Source organism: Melitaea cinxia, chromosome 24 (assembly GCF_905220565.1).
Source record: "Melitaea cinxia chromosome 24, ilMelCinx1.1, whole genome shotgun sequence".
Taxonomy (NCBI): Eukaryota; Metazoa; Arthropoda; class Insecta; order Lepidoptera; family Nymphalidae; genus Melitaea; species Melitaea cinxia.
In genome coordinates, this window is record NC_059417.1 from 9503429 (window position 1) to 9523184 (window position 19756).

Sequence of the window (19756 nt, forward strand, 5' to 3'; positions counted from 1 at the left end):
CAACTCGCCTCAAGCATTTATAGCCTGAGCCGCAACGATAAAGATACACATGTTTCCAAAGGCAAATTGGAGCAAAAAAAAGTTAATTTTCGTTCATAAAGAGCGAACTAGCCGCGTGCCAAATTAAGGCCTTCAGAATATGGCCTTTAAACGAAAACCTCTATCGGGAAATCTATACTTTGAACTTTTGTTTGAGTTTGTTTACTTTGGATGGCATGGATGTTGTTTTTTATTGATGAATTGGAACTGCTGTATTGCAAATTCCCTGATAAAAATGTTGATGATTTTATTAAACTGTAATCTGATAAAAAATATATTTTCGTTTATTGCAGAACTATTAGAGTGTGACTGTCGTAGATTTCGTTCTTTATGGCAAAGTGTTAGCTTGTTCAATAAACTGGATTTTCACAAAGCGAAATATATTTCACAAAGTGGAATATATTTTTCAAAAATCAGATACAACAGTTTCGGTATTCGTAAAAACTCGATTCGGAAAGTACTTTGAGATTTTATTGCCAGTATCTAATATTTTGGGTAATGTCATTATCATTAAAAATATCACTGTATAAAATCTATGGTATTAAAACCTTAAATCTTGAAGTTTCGGTTTGTTTTCACTTTTTTGAATTGCTACCTTACCGCGAACACATGATATCTGTACCAGAGTGTGTGTGATGTACGCTTCAGCTATAATATCCCACTGCTGGGCATAAGCCTCTTTCCCCATGTTGAAGAAGAATCAGAGCTTAAGGGACCGACGGCTTAACGTGCTCTCTAAAGCAATGTGGCGAGATCCACAAGAACTGCCAGACCACGGCAAACATCTGTATGGCAAATACAAATGCTTGTCATGTGCGGGGATCGAACCCGCAACCGCCAGCGCAACAGCCACAAATCAGCACTGTGACCATTACACAAATATTTTGTTTTTCCTGGCCATTACGACTAACAAAGACCAACTAGACGAAACTAGAAGTGAAATTTTTCAAGACCGTCTCAACTCAAAGGGCGTCCACCGTTTTCACAAACCAGTGCTGTGACCGTTGCGCCAACGTGTCCTCAACATTTACATAGACCTAAATATATAAAGAAAAGTTAAAAATGTGAAAAACCTTCATAAAATAAGAAGCTTCAAAACAACGGTATGATGTTTACACGTTATTCACAGTGTATCACGTGATTGTTGACGATGTGAGTGGAAGGGATGATGCATGAGAAACACCTTTCAATATGTCACTCCTATCGTAACTGCAATTGAACGTATAAAGGATGGTAATCCAAATAAATAAAAATGGATCGTTAATGTGTCCGAGAACAGCTGGACCAATTCTAATTATTTTTTTTACGTTTTCTCATACTCTACAGAGGAAAAATTTAAAAAGTTGTGCAGATAAAAAAAATCGGAAAACGTATTGATTGTTGAAACTACCCTCGTTTGACAGTTCGAAAGACAAAACAATGTCACTCAGGTCAGCTAGTTCACAGTACACTTCAGCCTATCGCAGTCCACTGCTGGACATAGGCCTCCCCAAGTTCGTGCCACACATCCCGGTCTTCCGCAATCCTCATCGCAGCCTACACCGGCAATCTTACGTAGATCGTCAGTCCAACGGGCCGGAGGACGTCCCACACTGCGTTTGCCAAAACGCGGTCTCCACTCCAGGAGCCGTCTACTCCAACGGCCATCGATCCCGCGACACAGATAACCATCCCACTGCCACTTCAACTTGCTAATTCTGTGGGCTATGTCGGTTACTTTCGCTCTCTCGCGGATAGTCTCATTTCTAGTTCACAGTAATAATAATAAAAAAATAATTCCTTACTTCGTATAAAGTAATAAAAAATATGGTAAATTTTCATTCAAACGTAATATAAAGTCGTCAAAGTTTTAGTTGTAATAAATTATGAGAATTTATTTTATTTCACATCGTTTAATAAACATGTGTACCGAATATAGAAATTTTATATCTTTATGCTAATTTCATGAATAATTTCAATTCGAAATTATGATCAAGTTCTGGCAACTACTGTAATAAGTGGCTTTAGTAAGGCATTTAATATAAATCTTTACTAGCTGACCCCGCAGACGTTGTTTTGCCATATATGTTATTAACCCCCTTTAACCCCCCTTATAACTTAGGGGTATGAAAAAGAGATGTTGGCCGATTCTCAGACCTACCCGATATGCACACAAAATTTCATAAAAATCGGTCCAGCCGTTTCGAACGAGTATGTTAACTAACATTGTGACACGAGAATTTTATATATAAGATTTCGTATCCTTCCACTATAGTGAAGAATTGACCTTTAAAGCCTCTATGGTATAAGGTATGTTGCAATTTATTTGTTGAAATAATTTCACATTTATGATCAGAACACTTAAATATTTTTTTCGTTCGTACAAATAAATTGAAAATAAGGACTTCACACATTAGTTTAATTTACTATTTAATTTTAATGATTTCTTTTTATGCGATTGCTGCTGTTGTCTCAGCTTATATTGTTGCACTGAAAATTTCTACTATTTCTAATATAGTATATTTCTATTATATTATATTTTCATAATAAATTTGATCTCGATTACTGTGAATATATCAACATAAGATTTCTAAACTGTAGCATAGCTATAAATATTCTATTTACCCACCGCAAGTATATAAAGTAACTATTTTATTACTAGTACAGTATATATTCTTTATATATGCGATTCAGTCAAATCAAACTCTTATCGACTAAAGCAGAAAAATACTTCCTATAGCATTGAAACGTTTGCAAGATCAATATAGTTTTTTTTAAATGTCTACACAATACACACAGATAAGTACAGTACAGTAAAGAGTATGTATTCGACTACAATATATTTTCTTTCAAAATTATAAAGTCCAACTTTAAGACGTCAAAATTACGTTAAATACCGTCGATTTAATCAACACCAGCTTTATAATTTAATTTCGTTGAAAGTTTTAATGAAAATCTATAACAATTCATTGAACCTTCATTCTGATATCGTAATATTATCAGACCCTTGAAATATTCAAATTAATTAAAAACATAGTCCCATTTATAAAGCTGGTTAAATTCTAATTAATTCAAATAATACAAATAACAAACATAAAAAATTACGTTAAAGAAAACCAAATAAACTAAAAAGCAAAAAAAGGTGTGTGCAATGTACGCACCGTGTGCGTGTGCTGTGTGGCTACGGCACTAAAGAATTTAGCCACCCTCTCTCTTCCCGTGGGTGTCGTAAGAGGCGACTAAGGGATAACAAGGTTCCACAACCACCTTGGAACTTAAGAAGCCGACCGATGGCGGGATAACCATCCAACTGCTGGCTTTGAAATACACGGGCCGAAGACGGGCAGCAGCGTCTTCGGTGCGACAAAGCCCGTACTGCGGTCACCAACCCGCCTGCCCAGCGTGGTGACTATGGGCAAAACACATGAGTTCACGTTATTTTTGGCGTGAACTTGTGGAGGCCTATGTCCAGCAGTGGACTGTATAGGCTGTAATGATGAATGTACGCACGTAAGAAGTTATACTTCATTGGCTAGCTAATTTCACGTTGCTAACTTCTTCCTCGTTGATTAGCTTCACGGTGTCGGTTGTTTGTGACGGTGTGCGCGCGCATCGTAAAAATTTACTCACATCATTTTCCCTAATGCGTCAAATGAAGTACCTATAACTTCAAAAACTTACTAAAGATTTAATTTAAAACACGTCTTGTTATGCACTTACTTACTACCTTTAATAAAATACTTTAGTTTGTATGTAATATCTATCGATACGCTTAAAGTCGGGGCTAAACCAAATGTTACCACACACCTTTACCTCATTTAGAACAAAACAACCCAAGCGTTGTTTTGTTTTTTCTAAATTTTAATAAATAAATTCTAAACAAGTTGAAGTGGCAGTGGGCTGGTCATCTGTGTCGCAGGACCGATGGCCGTTGGAGTAGACGGGTCCTGGAGTGGAGACCGCGTCTTGGCAAACGCAGTGTGGGACGTCCTCTGGCCCGTTGGATCGACGATCTACGTAAGATTGCCGGTGTAGGCTGGATGAGGATTGCGGAAGACCGGGATGTCTGGCGCGAACTTGGGGAGGCCTATGTCCAGCAGTGGACTGCGATAGGCTGAAGTGATGATGATGATGATGAACCCAATCGTAGTAGGAATTTCAATTCTGTAATTGACCAGTATTCGCTTAAGCTGTTTATTATATTAAGTTTTTTTTTAGTTTAGGGTTAGTACCTTTATTATGTCAGTTGTTACTTTATAGTGTCTATTTTATTCAGTTTTTAAACTATAGTTGGACTTTTTTAGATAAGATCATGTAGAAGTCTAGGATATAGGTTTCGTTGTTTTTCCTTAAAAAACCGTACACAAAGTATTGTGAAAATTACATCGTCCCTGTGAACAAAAATGCGCATAAAATGAAAACTAAATCCAATTTTTATAGGACAAAATGGCAAATATTTTACATCGATCAAAAAAAGAATCACGTGAATCGAATCAGAAATCTTTAAGTAATCGATATGTAAACAAAGTTTCATCAAAATGACATGTTGTCATTTGATGAAACTTTGAGCTGTGTTAGGTGTGGCAATACTTGGAATGCTCCTGGTATTCTAGGCGTCTATAGGCTATGGCAACCGCTTACCATCATCTAGGCCACATACTTGTTTGCCACCTTTATAGTATAACAAAAAAATATCTAATAAGTAGGTTTTAATATATCAAGATGGTACCAGCAGGTACCAATAATGTCGAAAGATATCTTCAGACCAGCATGTTCTACAGGTAGCCAATTGATTCAACTAGTGCACGTAGTAACTAGAGCACGTACTAAGTCAATAACATACTAACTGGGAATAAGCATACTTACGTTTAATTTTATCTATACATCTATACACATAAATAAAATTGGAGTGTCTGTTTGTAATATTAAAATAACTGCTTTTTACTATACGTACATATACGTTACATCTATCAAAATAACATTTTTTACAATTTTTGTCTGTCTCTCTGTTCTGGCTAATCTCTGAAACGGCTGGACCGATTTTGACGGGACTTTCACTGGCAGATAGCTGATGTAATAAGGAATAACTTAGGCAACTTTTATTTAAGACATTTAGATATGTAATTTTATAACTCTACGAACTGAAGAAAACTTTTTTGTTAAATTCCACGCGTATGAAATCGCGGTCGCAGCTAGTTGTAGAATTAAGCATCGAATTTAAAAAAAATATTGAAGCTAGTTGATAAAGTCAGTTGGTGTGTCTAGTTGACTGTTTAATAAAAAATAACAACAGACTGACAGTCAAATGTAAATAACTCTAAACATTAATATTTATTATAATACCCATTAATATTTAATTCCAGCTACGCTCTTCAACAAAGGGCGACATTTGGCAGAGCAATAGAAACAAACGCGTTAAATTTTAATTCCTCATCAAAACTTTTAACTTTAATGTTTAAATTATTTACGGAGTATTATTCAGTAAATACTTTTCATTTATTTGATAATAAAAAAAAAATATAATCCTTAAAGGTTATCTGCAAGTCTTTGTACATCTTTGTTTTTTATTTGTTACTTACTGTGTTTATTTGTTTATCAATATCTTGGCGTGTACTGTGTGGCTACGGTACTAAAGAATATAGCCACCCCCTTTCTTCCCGTGGGTGTCGTAAAAGGCGACTAAGGGATAACACAATTCCGCTAACACCTTGGAACTTAAAAAGCCGACCGGTGGCGGGATAACCATCCAACTACTGGCTTTTAAATACACAGGCCGAAGATGGGCAGCAGCGTCTTCGGTGCGACAAAGCCAGTATTGCGGTCACCAACCCGCCTGCCCAGCGTGGTGACTATGGGCAAAACACATGAGTTCACGTTGTTTTTGGCGTAAACTTGTGGAGGCCTATGTCCAGCAGTAACGTTGTTATGTCGTGAACTATCAAACACGTAAAATTTAATAATCATATATTTTCTAAAATAATCAAGTTTACTGCGAATTTTTTTTAACTTTTCATCTGTAAGAACATGCTGCAAAGTAATTCTTATATAAAAAAGTGTGTGTACACTTATCTATGGACGTAGAAAGTTACACTTCGTTGGCTAGCTAACTTCACGTCACTAATTTCTTCTTCGTTGGCTAGCTAACTTCAAGGTGTCGGTTTTTTGTGAAAGTGTGCGCGCGCATCGTTAATTCGCAATTTATTCTTGTTATTACTCCCTTACGTGCCAAAAGAAGTATAACTTCAAAAATACCCGATTCAGTCCAACCGTTCCAGGCGACACATTCAGCTAGTCTTTTTATTTATATGGATTACTATCTAACAGTGTGTAACATAATCTACGGCCTATTCCCATACCTACCAAACATATACAACAAATTTCATAAGAACCTTGACACGAAATTATTAATTTGCAAAAATTACATGTAAAAACCTGAATATCATGCTCTAGTAATTAGGTAAGAATTTTTATACTCCTAATATTAAAATTAGTAATCACACTTCAGTTTTTCACATCTCATAACGATAAGCTTTGTGCTTAGACTCGGTATATAAATTGGCAAAAGCACACTGCGCAACAGAGGTCATTTATATTTTAACTGACAGAGGACACTGCAGGACATATCCTGCCCAAAATCTCGAGGAGTCCAACTGGGGAAATACATCGCTCTTACCGAAAACAGATCTAAATAATATTACTTTCATACTGCTATATTTCTGTGGTGATTAAGGTGGCCAGAGTTCCTGAGGGGATTGGGGCTAGGGTCGGCAATGCAACGTGATGCTTGTGGTATTGCGGGCGTCTATAAGCTACGGTAATCGCTTACCATCAAGCGATCCGTACAATTTTTGGCCGACATAGTTGTATAAAAAAAAATATAAAAGTGTCTAAAACTGTGACTTCTGTGACAAGTGATACAAGTCACTTTAAAAAATAAATATTTTAAAGGTAGTTTACGGGAAAAAAAAACTTTGTGTAAACTCTAGAACAATGATATCAGCGGAATATTTCTCAAGCAAAAGATAAAGATATAACCCTTAAGACTTAATTATTTTTTTATCACTCTACTATTCACATAATTTACCTAAATTTTACTACTTTACGAAATGTTAAGGTTCAAGAGAGTATAACTGTAAAAATCAGTATTCAGTATATCATAATCAGTATTCATGAATAATATACTAAAAATAAATAGTGAAATTCAATACGAAATGGCACTTAAAACACAAAACACGAAAATAGTGTTGAATACTTCCAGTGATTTATTGCTGACAAAGGGGAACAACTTGACAAATATTTATATATACAAATTTTTTAACAGATATAAGAATTATATAACTTTGCAAAAAAATAATTCATAATTTTTTCTGATGATTCCCGCGTTAAAATCACAAAAATGGTAATAAAACTCGACTGATATTACTCATCATAGGAAGCATAGATTTACTTCTCAGCTTCTATAAGCCGATTGTATCTTTTAGTGATGCCTATTATATTCCTTACCACCAACCTTTTAATATATAAATAAAGAGAAACCTGTTTTCTTATTAAATTTCAAATTCATAAAAAAGGTCATTTTTTCTAAAACAATAAAACATTTAAGAAAGAGAATTTATATTCCTTTCAACAATCAAAATCGTTAATTGAAAGCACCATTAATTTTAAATATAGAGTCGATAAACTTCGGTAATTGATTAATATAAAGCTTCAAATTCGGCAGCCATTTTGATTTCTTGACGTTTCTTAACAGTAGGCGACGCCATTTTGTAATGAGTAATTACTTCTAAAGGGGTTAAGATTGTTTTTGTAGTAATTGATATTGTGATTAACATTATATTTCACTTTAACCGACTGTAAAAACGGATGACGCCCTTTAAGTTTAGACGGTCTTGAACATTTTGACTTCTAGTTTTGTCTAATTTGTCTTTGTTAGTCGTAATGGCCAGGAAAAAGAAAATATTTGTATAATGGTCATGGCAGTGGTTTGTGGCTGTTACGCTGGCGGATTCGATTCCATGGCAAACGTTTGTATGGGTCATACAGATGTTTGCCGTGGTCTGGGCGTTTGTGTTTGTGTTTTGTGTGTTTTCCGGACCCTCGATACAAGAGATAATCCTAGTGGGGGGGGGCGTTGAATGATAGACGTTTATGTTTTTATATAAATCAAACTGAAAATTCAGAAAAAATTGATATCATACATATTAAACGTTTTCTTTTTGCGTGATTCGTAACAATAAATTCAAAATGGCAGACCAATATCACAATTCCTGGTCTACTACAAATACTATACAAAATTCTTTGTTTTCATACGAAGTTATCCTATTTTATTACAAGTGGTAAATGAAGAGTCCTTTTAAGCAAATATGTTCTATATTCGGCGACTAAAAAATGTTACGAATTTTAATTATTTATATATATAAAAAATTCTTCATATTTTGCCGAGGACGCGTCTCATAATTACTGAATGCCTTAATTACTAAATTCCATACAAAGATAGGACTGGTTGCAATCCGTCACAAAAAAATTATAAAGTCAATTTCCACAAAGTCACGTCTGTGAGGTGATATTGTAATATCTCTCACCCCCTTTGCTAAAATTACGAAGTCACGTCTATGAGGTGATATGGTAATATCATTTACTTGCTAAAATTACGAAAAGTAATAACGTGTTCCCGTAAAACCTTTTGAAAACGATTAAGATTTTTTTTTATCGTTTATATTATGCCGTTGTAAGTGTTTTAACGGTTATGACATAAATAGACACAGCTAGTAGAAAACATATATAACACATCGCTTAGACTGCATATAAAATCATCATATCGAAAATTTCGATCTAGCGAGTACATCGTTCCATAGCTTAATTGGCTAAAGCACCGACACGATAAGTCGGAGATGCAGGTTCGATCCCCGCTGGAACGGTCGATTTTTGATATGATATTAAAAATTGTTTAGAATTTCCTCATGTGTGGGTAACACAAAAATAAATCGTAAGAATATATATATTGTATTTATACACATGTTAAACAATTGGAAAAATGAGAGTAGTTCGATGAAATTCTTTACAATTTCTTTTTTCATATAATATAAATCATAATGACATATACGCAAATATTCAATGGACACTGATATAACAAATACTAGTGTTTACAGGCAAACGAAGAGAAACCGACTTCAATTATATCGACAAGTAAAACAACGTAGGTCGACGAAAATATAGTCAAGTAAATACGCGTTATCAAAGATTACTCCAAAAGTTTTAATCAGATCTCGACGAAATTTAAATGTGACCACATGATAAACATCGGCTTTCGATTAAATTAAAAATCATCAAAATTGGTACACCCAGTAAAAAGTTATGCGGATTTTCGAGAGTTTTCCCTCGATTTATCTAGAATTTTATCATGAGATCCTGGTTTCCTTTCCAACAAAAAAAGAATTATCAAAATCGGTTCATAAACGACGGAGTTATCCCCGATCATACATAAAAATATATATATATACGGTCGAATTGAGTAACCTCCTCCTTTTTTTGAAGTCGGTTAAAAATGCTTACTGTTAAACTGTAATAGGCACATATCTACATGTTAAAGACATCTTGAATTTTTTTTTTATGGCTATAATCGATATTCAAGCGAAAAATACATTTTTTTTTTGTCACTCTCTTCTAGACCTTGGTCGTGCATAACCGGGTCCTGATCCAGTATGCCTTACCATACTTGATTATATTTTACATCAGGCTATCCTGATCTGGACCGGACCGGGTCCTGATCCAGTATGCCTTACCATACTTGATTATATTTTACATCAGGCTATCCTTGTCTGGACCAGACCTGGTCCTGATAAAACTTTGCCGGATCTGGCATGCCTCATTCTATCCTGATCCGGTCCAGATACATGATCTGGTCGAGCCTGACCTTTTTCCTAGTCGGGTCGTGGGTACAGCTTATTATTAATCCTAATATGTTTCTAAGCATTTATATTTATAAAAGTATTGATCATTTAATACACTCACGCCGTGATCCACATTTTAGACGTACATGTACATCGATACACAATAATTTACAAGAACATACTTTTATCTTCCCACGTAAATTTCGTTTTACCTCATACCTAAACATCTCGTAATAGGCACTGTAGCGAAAACGGTACGTTCAATGAATACTACTTTTTGAGGGTCTATTTGTACGTTTATAAATATTTATATATGAGATAAATGAAATGCCAGTATATGGTTAAAGGGGTCTTTTTCGACAACCTGTTTTTTATACAAATAGGTCGGCAAAAAGCGTTAGGCTCATCTGATGGTGAGCAACACCAAAAGCAACGCAAGCGCGTTGTCGACCTCACCACCAATACGCCCCAGGAGCTCTGGTCACTTTACTCAACACAGGAACACAACACTGCTTGAAAGCAGTATTATTTAGCTTGCGAAAAGCGCGTTGCTGACCGTACCCCAATCCCTACCAGGAGAATGGTTGTTAATCAGGGTTCTCTTTGTTAAGGACGCTTGTAAGCTATAAAGTTTTAAGGTCTGACTCAAATGAGCTGAAAATTATTTATAGTAGATAATCCGAAGTAAGGTTCACCTTCACTCGTCTCTACTGAATGAAAATTATATTTTATCAAACAAAATATATTTCTGAATATAGCCGATAGGGTTACCATAAAAATATGTATGATCATATTTCTGTTGTCACATTAGATAATTGTCAAATAGTGACATCAATAAAACTACTTTAACTATTAACACAGTGCATTGTTAAACTGTTCATTGTTTTTGCTGCACTGTTTATCACATAAATTGTATCTTTTTTTCTTCTGTAAAGTAAAAAAAAAAAAAACTGTCGCAGCTACTAACGAATCTAGTTGTTATGATTGTTAAACTCTCGACAGAATTTTTACTGATTTTTAGCATTGTTAATGTTACTCTTTTATGGCACGTGGAATTTACCGTTATATGGTTGATACGCTGTTACTAAAATATCAATACACGCTTACGCACGCTTCAGTCGTAATATCACACAGCTGGGCATAGGCCTCTTCCCCAATGTAGGAGAAGGATCAAGGCTTAATCCACCACGCTGGTCCAATGCGGGTTGGCGGATATATTCCCTACTATGACCAGCGATCGCTATCAGGTGTACATGATAACAACAATGACGACTTAACATGCTCGCCGAGGCATGGTGGGCAGACCCACGAGGACTGCACAAACACCCAGACCACGGCAAACATCTGCATGGCCAATACAATTTTTTTTTTTACTTTTTTTTCTGATGATATTGTTTTTTTTTTGTTTTTTGTAGTCTATATTACTGTTCTTGTAATTTTTTGCTATGTTTACTTATTTAATTATTATTCCTATTTAACTGTTTTTTTTTGTGTAAAAACTGTCTGCGATTTGTGTGATGTTGCGAATAAACGTGTTTCTGTCTTTCTTTCAAAATGTTTGTTATATGCGGCGATTGAACCCGCAACCGCCACCGCGAAAGCCTCAAACCAGTGCTGTGATAGTTGCACCAACGCGTCGGTATCAATACATTCAAATAAAAATATTTGTTTTGTAAATAAACATAAAAATATTTGTTTGTAACTTGATACATATAATTGCAATTATGAATTAGTATAACAGTTATGGAAACACAAAAATAAATAAATAAATAAACGAATGTAAATTACAAGGTTTCCTATATGAAAAAGATCTTCAAGTTTTTGTATCAAAGTGTCCGGGTTTTTCATCGATACTCGAATGACACTACAGTTTTTATTTTTCTCGTTTTAAACGTAATAAACGAGTTTCATTCGTTCGAACGATGAATAAATAAATAAAAATAAATGAAAATCGCTTGATTTCTTCGCATCCGATTTCAGAAAATATCACGAGTCAAACGGGAAATGAAACTTATTTGAAAACGTACATTCGTTACATGAAATATGCAAATGTGTGCATAAAATGACATTTGAATAATGTCTATGATTAATGTAAAAGAATTATATTTTATTTTATACAACCAGGTCGCCTACGCGCGTACAAGCGTACGCCTCATCTGATGGTAATCGATTACCGTAGCTTTTAGACGCATGCAACACCCTTCTGGTGTCATCGCAAGAACATTGACAAGACCCCTAAACCCCTTTTAGAAGTTCTAACACAACACTGTTTGAAAGCATTATTCAGCTGTAATCTTCTGTAAAGTATAATATCATTATAAATCTATTTTAGTTCAATCTCCTTATTCTGTAAGTGAAGTAAAAAAAATAAGACCCTAGAACAAACATTTAAAAATAAATTTCGCAATTTGTTTTCGTGAACTTGGCGAGTGCTTTCAGAAGTTGCAACTGATCTGAGAAGTTCTGCGGATAATTAATTTAAATCTCGCCGTCTGTCCCTCCGTTCCTTCCAGTTTTAAGTAATAAATGTTTTCATACTCAGATTTTCACTTACAATAATGTAGGAAGCGTTAAAATCTGTATGCGTGAGTGTAAAATGGAAATTTTATTTACTTTTCATTACTTTTTGATATACTATTGTTCGAATAGTAACGAAACATCCAAAATAAATAATTTTGAATAAGGTGTAAAGATACTTGGCTCTACATTGATCTGATAACTTTTTGATACTGCGACATCTTAGCGATATAAAAATATTTAAAGATTATAAAGAGAGGCTTCGCTTCAGCCTGTGATTTCCCACTGCTGGGCATAGGCCCCTTTCCCCGTGTAGGATGTTGGCGGATATATTCCCTACAATAAATAACGATCACTATCAGGTGTACATGATAACAACCGGAACCGACAGCTTAACGTGCTCTCCGAGGCACGACGGGGAGACCTACGAAGACTGCACAAACACCCCGACCACGACGAACATCTGTATGGCCAATACAAATATCTGTCACGTGCGGGGATCGAACGCGCAACCGCCAGCGCAACAGCCACAAACCAGTGCTGTGACCGTTGCGTCACTGCTTTTAATAGTAGAAATAAGTAATGGGTTATCAATAATTATTTAATCAATAATTTGATAAACCTAATAGTGACGTGATGATGATATCCACTAATAAGCAGTAGGTAAGTGTGATGAATCAGCTCGTTCATCAGGTCAGCTGCTATTCTATACATATAATAAAATGGTAGGATAGTCAAAACTGTACATTGAATATTTTTTTAAAAGAATACTTGGAGTGTGATCTACAATCTATACCGAAGCCAAAAATATAGTTTTTAGAATTTTTGTCTGTTTGTCTGTATGAATGTCCGGGATAAACTCAAAAATCACTGCATGGATTTAGTTCAAATTTGGCACGAATATTATTAAGAAGTCGGGTCAACGTATAGGCTACAAATTATTACGCTATCACGTACGGAGAACGAGCAGTGAACCTTTATTTCCTCAACGCATTCTGTAACAACGTGTAATCTAACGACGCATATTTGAATTTTGTTATTATGTTAATAACCATGCTATAAGCTAGCTTCATACTATAAATAAAGACATTCTGTAGTATATTTAGTATCAGCATTGCACCCGTGTGAAGCCGGGGCAGGTCGCTAGTAGTATTATAAAATAAGTTTGGTAAAGCAATGTCCTATTAAGGTGGCCGAGACAGGAACAATGGACACGACAACTCAATTAGCGCAGTAATGACGATATTAGAGTAATTAATGATACATCCACTGTCTAAACCTTACAATATGTGACGTAGATCGTAATTATTTTATAAAAACAATTAGAAAAAAAAATATTTGACTTGTATTGTGTAATTTTTTTCTGCTATATTTTTATTATCAAAAAGGCCTTCAAAATATTTCTGTATTCGATCATTTATAGAGTACAACTTCTTCTTCTTAAAGTGCCATCTTCTCACGAAGTTCGGCGATCATTCTGGCAACTTGTATCCTTGATACCGCAGCCCTGAATAACGAACGGGTGCTTTTCCCAAACCATTGGCGTAGATTTTTTTAGCCAAGATGTTCTTCTACGACCCACACTGCGCTTGCCCTGGATCTTGCCCTGGATAATAAGTCGAAGCAGCTGGTACTTAGAGTTTCTCATGATGTGGCCGAAGTATTCAAGCTTTCTCTTCTTAACCGCGTACACAACTTCCGCTTTCTTCTTCACACGACTTAGCACAGTTACGTTCTTTATTTTATCTCTCCAGGATATCCTTTACATTCTCCTGTATACCCACATTTCGAAAGCTTCAACATTCTTACAGGTCGATTCGGTGAGGGTCCATGCTTCAACACCATACAAGAGAATGGAGAAAACGTAACAGCGTGCTAATCGTACTCGTAACTCGATGTTCAGCTTCTTATTGCATAGAAGTGGTTTAAGCCGAAAGAAAGCATTACGGGCTTGTTCTATGCGGCACCTTATTTCCAGACCGTGGCTCCCCGTATCGTCGACCCAGCATCCTAAATATTTGTATTTGCTGAGAGACTAGAGAGATACAACTATAGAGTACAACACCAAATCATTACATTCAAGATAGGTATATAGTTCGCGCCAGATGTCCCGGTGATGTATTATCCGGTATGTCTGGTGCGAACTTGAGGAGGCCTATGTCTAGCAGAGGACTGCAATAGGCTGAACTGATGATGATGATGATTGATATATAACTGGCTAAATCCAAGTAAGTATAAGCAGCTTGTTCTAAGACGATTGTCTATTTATACAAATATTTGTTTCTGATCTGGTCATTACATCTTCAAACCCTTAAAAAGTGAAGTTAAGCGACTACGTGCAGGCGTTCGCCGACGATGTGGTGTTGGTGTTTGAGGGTGAGACGGCCCTCGAGATCGAGCGTCGGGCCAATGCCGCCCTCGAATGTGTGAGGGCGTGGGGCGTGACTAATAAACTTCGGTTTGCGCCTCACAAGACAAATGCGATGGTTGTTACGCGCAAACTGAAGTATGACGCCCCGCGTCTTCATATGGGCGGGGTCGACATTGTCTTAGCGAACGAGATCAAGCTGCTGGGGGTCGTCATAGACCGGAAATTAACCTTCAACGCCCACGTCGCAAACGTCTGCAGGCGCGCGCTCGCCTTTTACCACCAGCTGGCCCGTGCGGCTAAGGTCAGCTGGGGCCTCCATCCCGAAGTTATCCGCACTATTTACAGAGCGGTGGTTGAGCCTGTGATACTGTATGCGGCTGCCGTTTGGGCGCCGGCCGTGGACAAGCTAGGTATTCGCAAGCAGCTGAACGTGGTCCAGCGGGGCTTCGCGCAGAAGCTGTGCAGGGCATACCGGACCACCTCCCTGAACTCGGCACTGTTGCTCGCTGGGATACTCCCCCTCGACCTCCGCGTTCGCGAAGCAGCGACCTTATACGAGGCGCGGAGGGGGGTGCCCCAGCGGATGATAGGGGATCGGGAGGTGGAGCGGATGTCCTCGGCTCTGCGGTCTCCGCATCCCGCCTGCCATATCGACCTCGAGTTCGAGTGCCTGGCCGACCAAGATCAATTTAAAGCGAATTGCGCAAACGATTACAATATCTTTACGGACGGCAGCAAGATTGAGGGCAAAGTGGGGGCAGCGTTGTCCGTATGGGCCGGCGCCGCCGAAACAAAAACCCTCAAGCTTGCTTTGCCGTCCTACTGTACGGTCTACCAGGCGGAGCTCTTGGCGATATGCCGGGCGGCGCGGATGGCCGCAGACCACTTGGCCGGATCAGTCGGGATTTATTCCGACTCCTTGTCGGCACTACTCACATTGAAAAATCCGAAAGCCCCCCATCCCCTGGCCGTCAAGGCGCGGGAACATCTGCGAGGGGCTTTGGCCCAGAACAGGCGAGTCAGCTTGTTCTGGATCAAAGCTCACGCAGGATTAGAGGGGAACGAGCGTGCCGACTATCTGGCCAAGGAGGCTGCGCTGAAGCTAAAACGCGCCTTCGACTACGACAGCTGCCCGGTATCATTCATCAAGCGGAGCATTCGTATTCAGTCGCTTGATGAATGGAACCAGCGGTATCGTGGCGGTGAAACGGCTGGCGTAACCAGGGTATTCTTCCCTGACGCGATAGCCGCATACAGAATCATCGGAAAAATAAAAGTGGACGGGTTCCTCACCCAGGTTTTGACGGGGCACGGTGGATTCTCCGAGTACTTGCATCGTTTCAAGTGCAAGGAGAGTCCATCGTGCATCTGCGATCCTGCGTGTTCGAAGTCTGTCTTCCACGTTCTTCTGGAGTGCCCTGCCCATGACCGCGAGAGGCAGAAATTGGAGTTTGAAATGGACGCCAAAATAGACAGAAACTCCTTATCAGAGTTAATAAGCAGTAAGGATAGAGACTTGTTCCTTAAATTCTGTATAAAAATTTGTAAAATAGTTAACATTAGGATAAGACATAAGCAAAATATGTTAAATAAATATTATTGAATATTTAATGTAACATATAACATTGTTATTAAATTAAGGAATTAGGATAAGTAACAAATCTGTAAAATATTAGCTCTTAGATATAATAATTTGTATAATATAGTAGAATTTGTTAGTTGTAGTTAAGGAAATACCTGTGCTCCCTGGTTTAAGTTAGGTCGTAAGTCCTGTTGAAAAAATTGGTTTGTAAGATACAACTTGTTAAAATGAAATAAAAGATACATCTGTTCCCCACCCTCACTATCCCCGAGTTCATAGTATATAAGCATAATGATTAAGAGCCTTAAGCCAGTGTAAATGAGGAAGGATGAAAGAAAGATATAGTATGCTGAATGTAAGTGCGAGAAGAATTAATGCGAGAACTGGTATGAATGAGTTTCGAGAATACAGACTCGCATAACGTGCGGAGGCATAGAATATCAAAAAAAAAAAAAAAAAAAAACCCTTAAAAAGTGAAAGCCGTCAATAAATACTGTTATCATAAGCCAATTAATAATGTCTGTCAATCTTGCTAGAGAAATTATTCTCAAGCCCACAATGGTTCAGTTATAAGATTTTATTAAACCATCTTCCATATGGAAATAAGATTTTGGCCTGCAACCGGAAACTTACAGAGTCCTTCAGTCATTCATTTTGTAGACTTGGTTCATTCTACAGTATTTCGAAGCAATTTCAATCCGAAAACCCGAACATCAGGTTTTTCGGGGTTATATCAGATATAATGCTATAACTAGTAAGACGAATTTTCTGATAGTCAAAATTTATATTTTTGGAATCTAAAAAACAACTATATCATTCATTTCATTGCAAAGAGTGACAGCGTTGACAGTTATGTTTTCCTTTAAACTCTTTAACTCTAAAGACTAACCTGACCCACTTAATATATTACTTGTAGGGGAGAGCGGGGCTGAAAGTGCCGATTTTGACAAATCTTTATATAATTCGGATTAAACGAGTACTATGTTTGAAAGTAGTGGTTCATCCTAAGCCAAATTTAGTGTAGATTACGAATTTACCTACAGATTTTGCATATTTTTAATAGTTTTTAAGAAAAAGTGATTTTTTTATACAGCGGCGGCAAGGCACAACCAACCCCGCTTTGGGGTAAGTTGTGCCGTAGCTGAGGTTGGTTGTGCCGTTGATAATTCTAGGTGTTTTACATGAATGAAAATATATGTAGAATTAAAATACATCAATTTTATAATAATATATTTATTCCTTATACTTTTTACTATAAATCAGTTCTTAAAATGTACTTTTTTGTAACATATATTAATAACATATTAAAATAAAATATTTTAATCAATAGTTTGTACTTATTTTTTACGATTGAGATCAATTATTAAAATTATCAGTCCTTAAGGACTGTATCACAAAAAATAATAAAGATTTCTCTTAAATTATAAAATCACAGAGTTCTTCCAGTCTCTTATTTATCAGTATCTTGAGTGTTTTTAAGGAATCAAAAAAGATACAAATGCTTGGCTTTCTTCATCTTCAATACATTGCAAATGGGCCCAATTCTTACATTCTCTGCATTCAATCCATTTTTCTCCAGGGGCAGAGTTAGAATAGGCATCACAACATATGATACAGTACCATTCTTGTTCATCATCAAAACTGTCATCTTGTAAAACTCTTCTCTTAACGGGCTTAGTCGGTTTTTTTTTATTTGTTTGCCTTTTCCTTTGCCTTTTCCCTTAACTTTCTTTTTAGTTTCACTTTCTTTCTTCTTCTTTTTAGTAGCCTGCTCTTCGGCCAAAGCATTTTTCTCTGGAGTGTCCGTAAGAACAGCTGTCTTTCTTTTACGTCCTTTACTATGTGCAGTTAATCTAGGAGATGCTTTAGGCAAGAGGTCTTATTAGCTCTGGTGAGAAATTTTCTGTAGTTTTATTTCCTGTGTTGTTATCAGCTGACTGAGGAAGCTGGAAGCTGCAGCAAGGGATAGGCTCTTGGAACCTGCAGCAAGGGATAGGCTCCTGGAAGCTGCAGCAAGGGATAGGCTCTTGAAAGCACTGACGTATCTCTTGTTGATTACCTGATGGTTGACTAGTTTCAATCTCAACATTGCTACCCACATAATTTGACTCATCAAGATATTCAGGAGTCCTTTCTCGATTATTTCGAGAGACAGGCAAGTTGTCTATACTTTGTGAGGGTCGATTTATACAATAAAGGTTGCTTAGGGGTTGGTTGTGCCGCGGCAAAACCAGCCCCACGTGAACGGCACATTTTACCCCGCTCGTGATAGTGTGATATTTTGTCTCATATACAAAAATCACTCTTCTCAAAGCATCAAAATTACACTGTATAACAAACTAGGATAAATAAAAAACCTTTTACTAAAACTTTCATATTAAAAGCAAGAAAAATACTAGCTTGAGACCAAAAAGTATTAAGTCGAAAATATTTACTTACGTGTCGCTGGAGGACCCTCACACGCACAGCGACACGGTCCGCGTCGCTGACGCAATTAAAATGGCAGCCGTGTGTGCCCGACTTTTAGGCATTTCGCGACGCAATACGATCGTAAATCTATCTCTTTCTATTTTCAAGATATTTGCGTCGGCACAACTTACCCCCGGCACTTTCAGCCCCGCTCTCCCCTACATATAAAACCCTATAAGGTGGGGGCGGACAAAGCCAGAATTTCAGCCTAGTCACGGTGATCCAATTACTAAATAGTTTGTCGGGCTTTTATTATAAAAGGCATCATCTCCCCTCCACTCCGATACCGCATTAATGTTTGGTCAGCGGAAATTGCTAATATTACTTTATGCCTGGATAAATAGAATGATCGTGAGTTGGTGCAGTGGTCACAAAATTGACTGTTTGCTAGCAGTTGTTGGTTAGTTGATGTAGTCTGAATTTTTTCTTTATTTATACTTTATTGAATCTACATTCGGAATCGGTGGTAGCTTCACTTTTACAATAATTGTGTTTGCTCGCAAACGAAAAAAAAACCGACTTCAATTACATCGAAGAGTAATACAACGTAGATCGACGAAAAAATAGTAATACTTTGTTCGTATTCCATATAACGCGACATTATAAAATTGTAGAATTATATAATGTTCTACTGTTATTTCTAACATTTTGTTAGCGATTGTAGGCAGAAATTTCATAAAAGGCCCGTCGTCGATTCGCGCGAAGCGCTGACATCGCTTATTACGGCGGGTTTTTTAGTTGAAGCGGATTTATATTGAATTACGGTTTATGTCTTTTTTATTAAAAATATGTAATGTTCATGTTTTCACACAGCTCCGATGCACGACTGGAGTTTACCCCTTCAGATCAACTGTCTAAATAGGCACAAAAAGGCTTACTAGTCTAAGAAATATATTATTACTATATCAA

General features: G+C 37.0%; 1 protein-coding gene across 1 annotated transcript; it reads left to right on the forward strand.

Annotated features, from left to right (window-relative positions):
• The first annotated feature begins 4762 nt into the window (after window positions 1-4762).
• Window positions 4763-17350, forward strand: LOC123665386. Its single transcript, XM_045599699.1, has 4 exons — window positions 4763-4799; window positions 14180-14289; window positions 14768-16298; window positions 17295-17350. The coding sequence occupies exons 1-4, from the start codon at window positions 4763-4765 to the stop codon at window positions 17348-17350; spliced, it is 1734 nt and encodes a 577-aa protein (XP_045455655.1).
• The last annotated feature ends 2406 nt before the right edge of the window (window positions 17351-19756 follow it).

Coding starts and splice junctions, on each gene's coding strand:
- LOC123665386 (XM_045599699.1), top strand. CDS start 4,763: ATGTCGAAAGATATCTTCAGACCAGCATGTTCTACAG. Junction 4,800..14,179: donor CAGACCAGCATGTTCTACAG/GTAGCCAATTGA, acceptor TTATCTCTCCAG/GATATCCTTTACATTCTCCT. Junction 14,290..14,767: donor TACAAGAGAATGGAGAAAAC/GTAACAGCGTGC, acceptor GACTACGTGCAG/GCGTTCGCCGACGATGTGGT.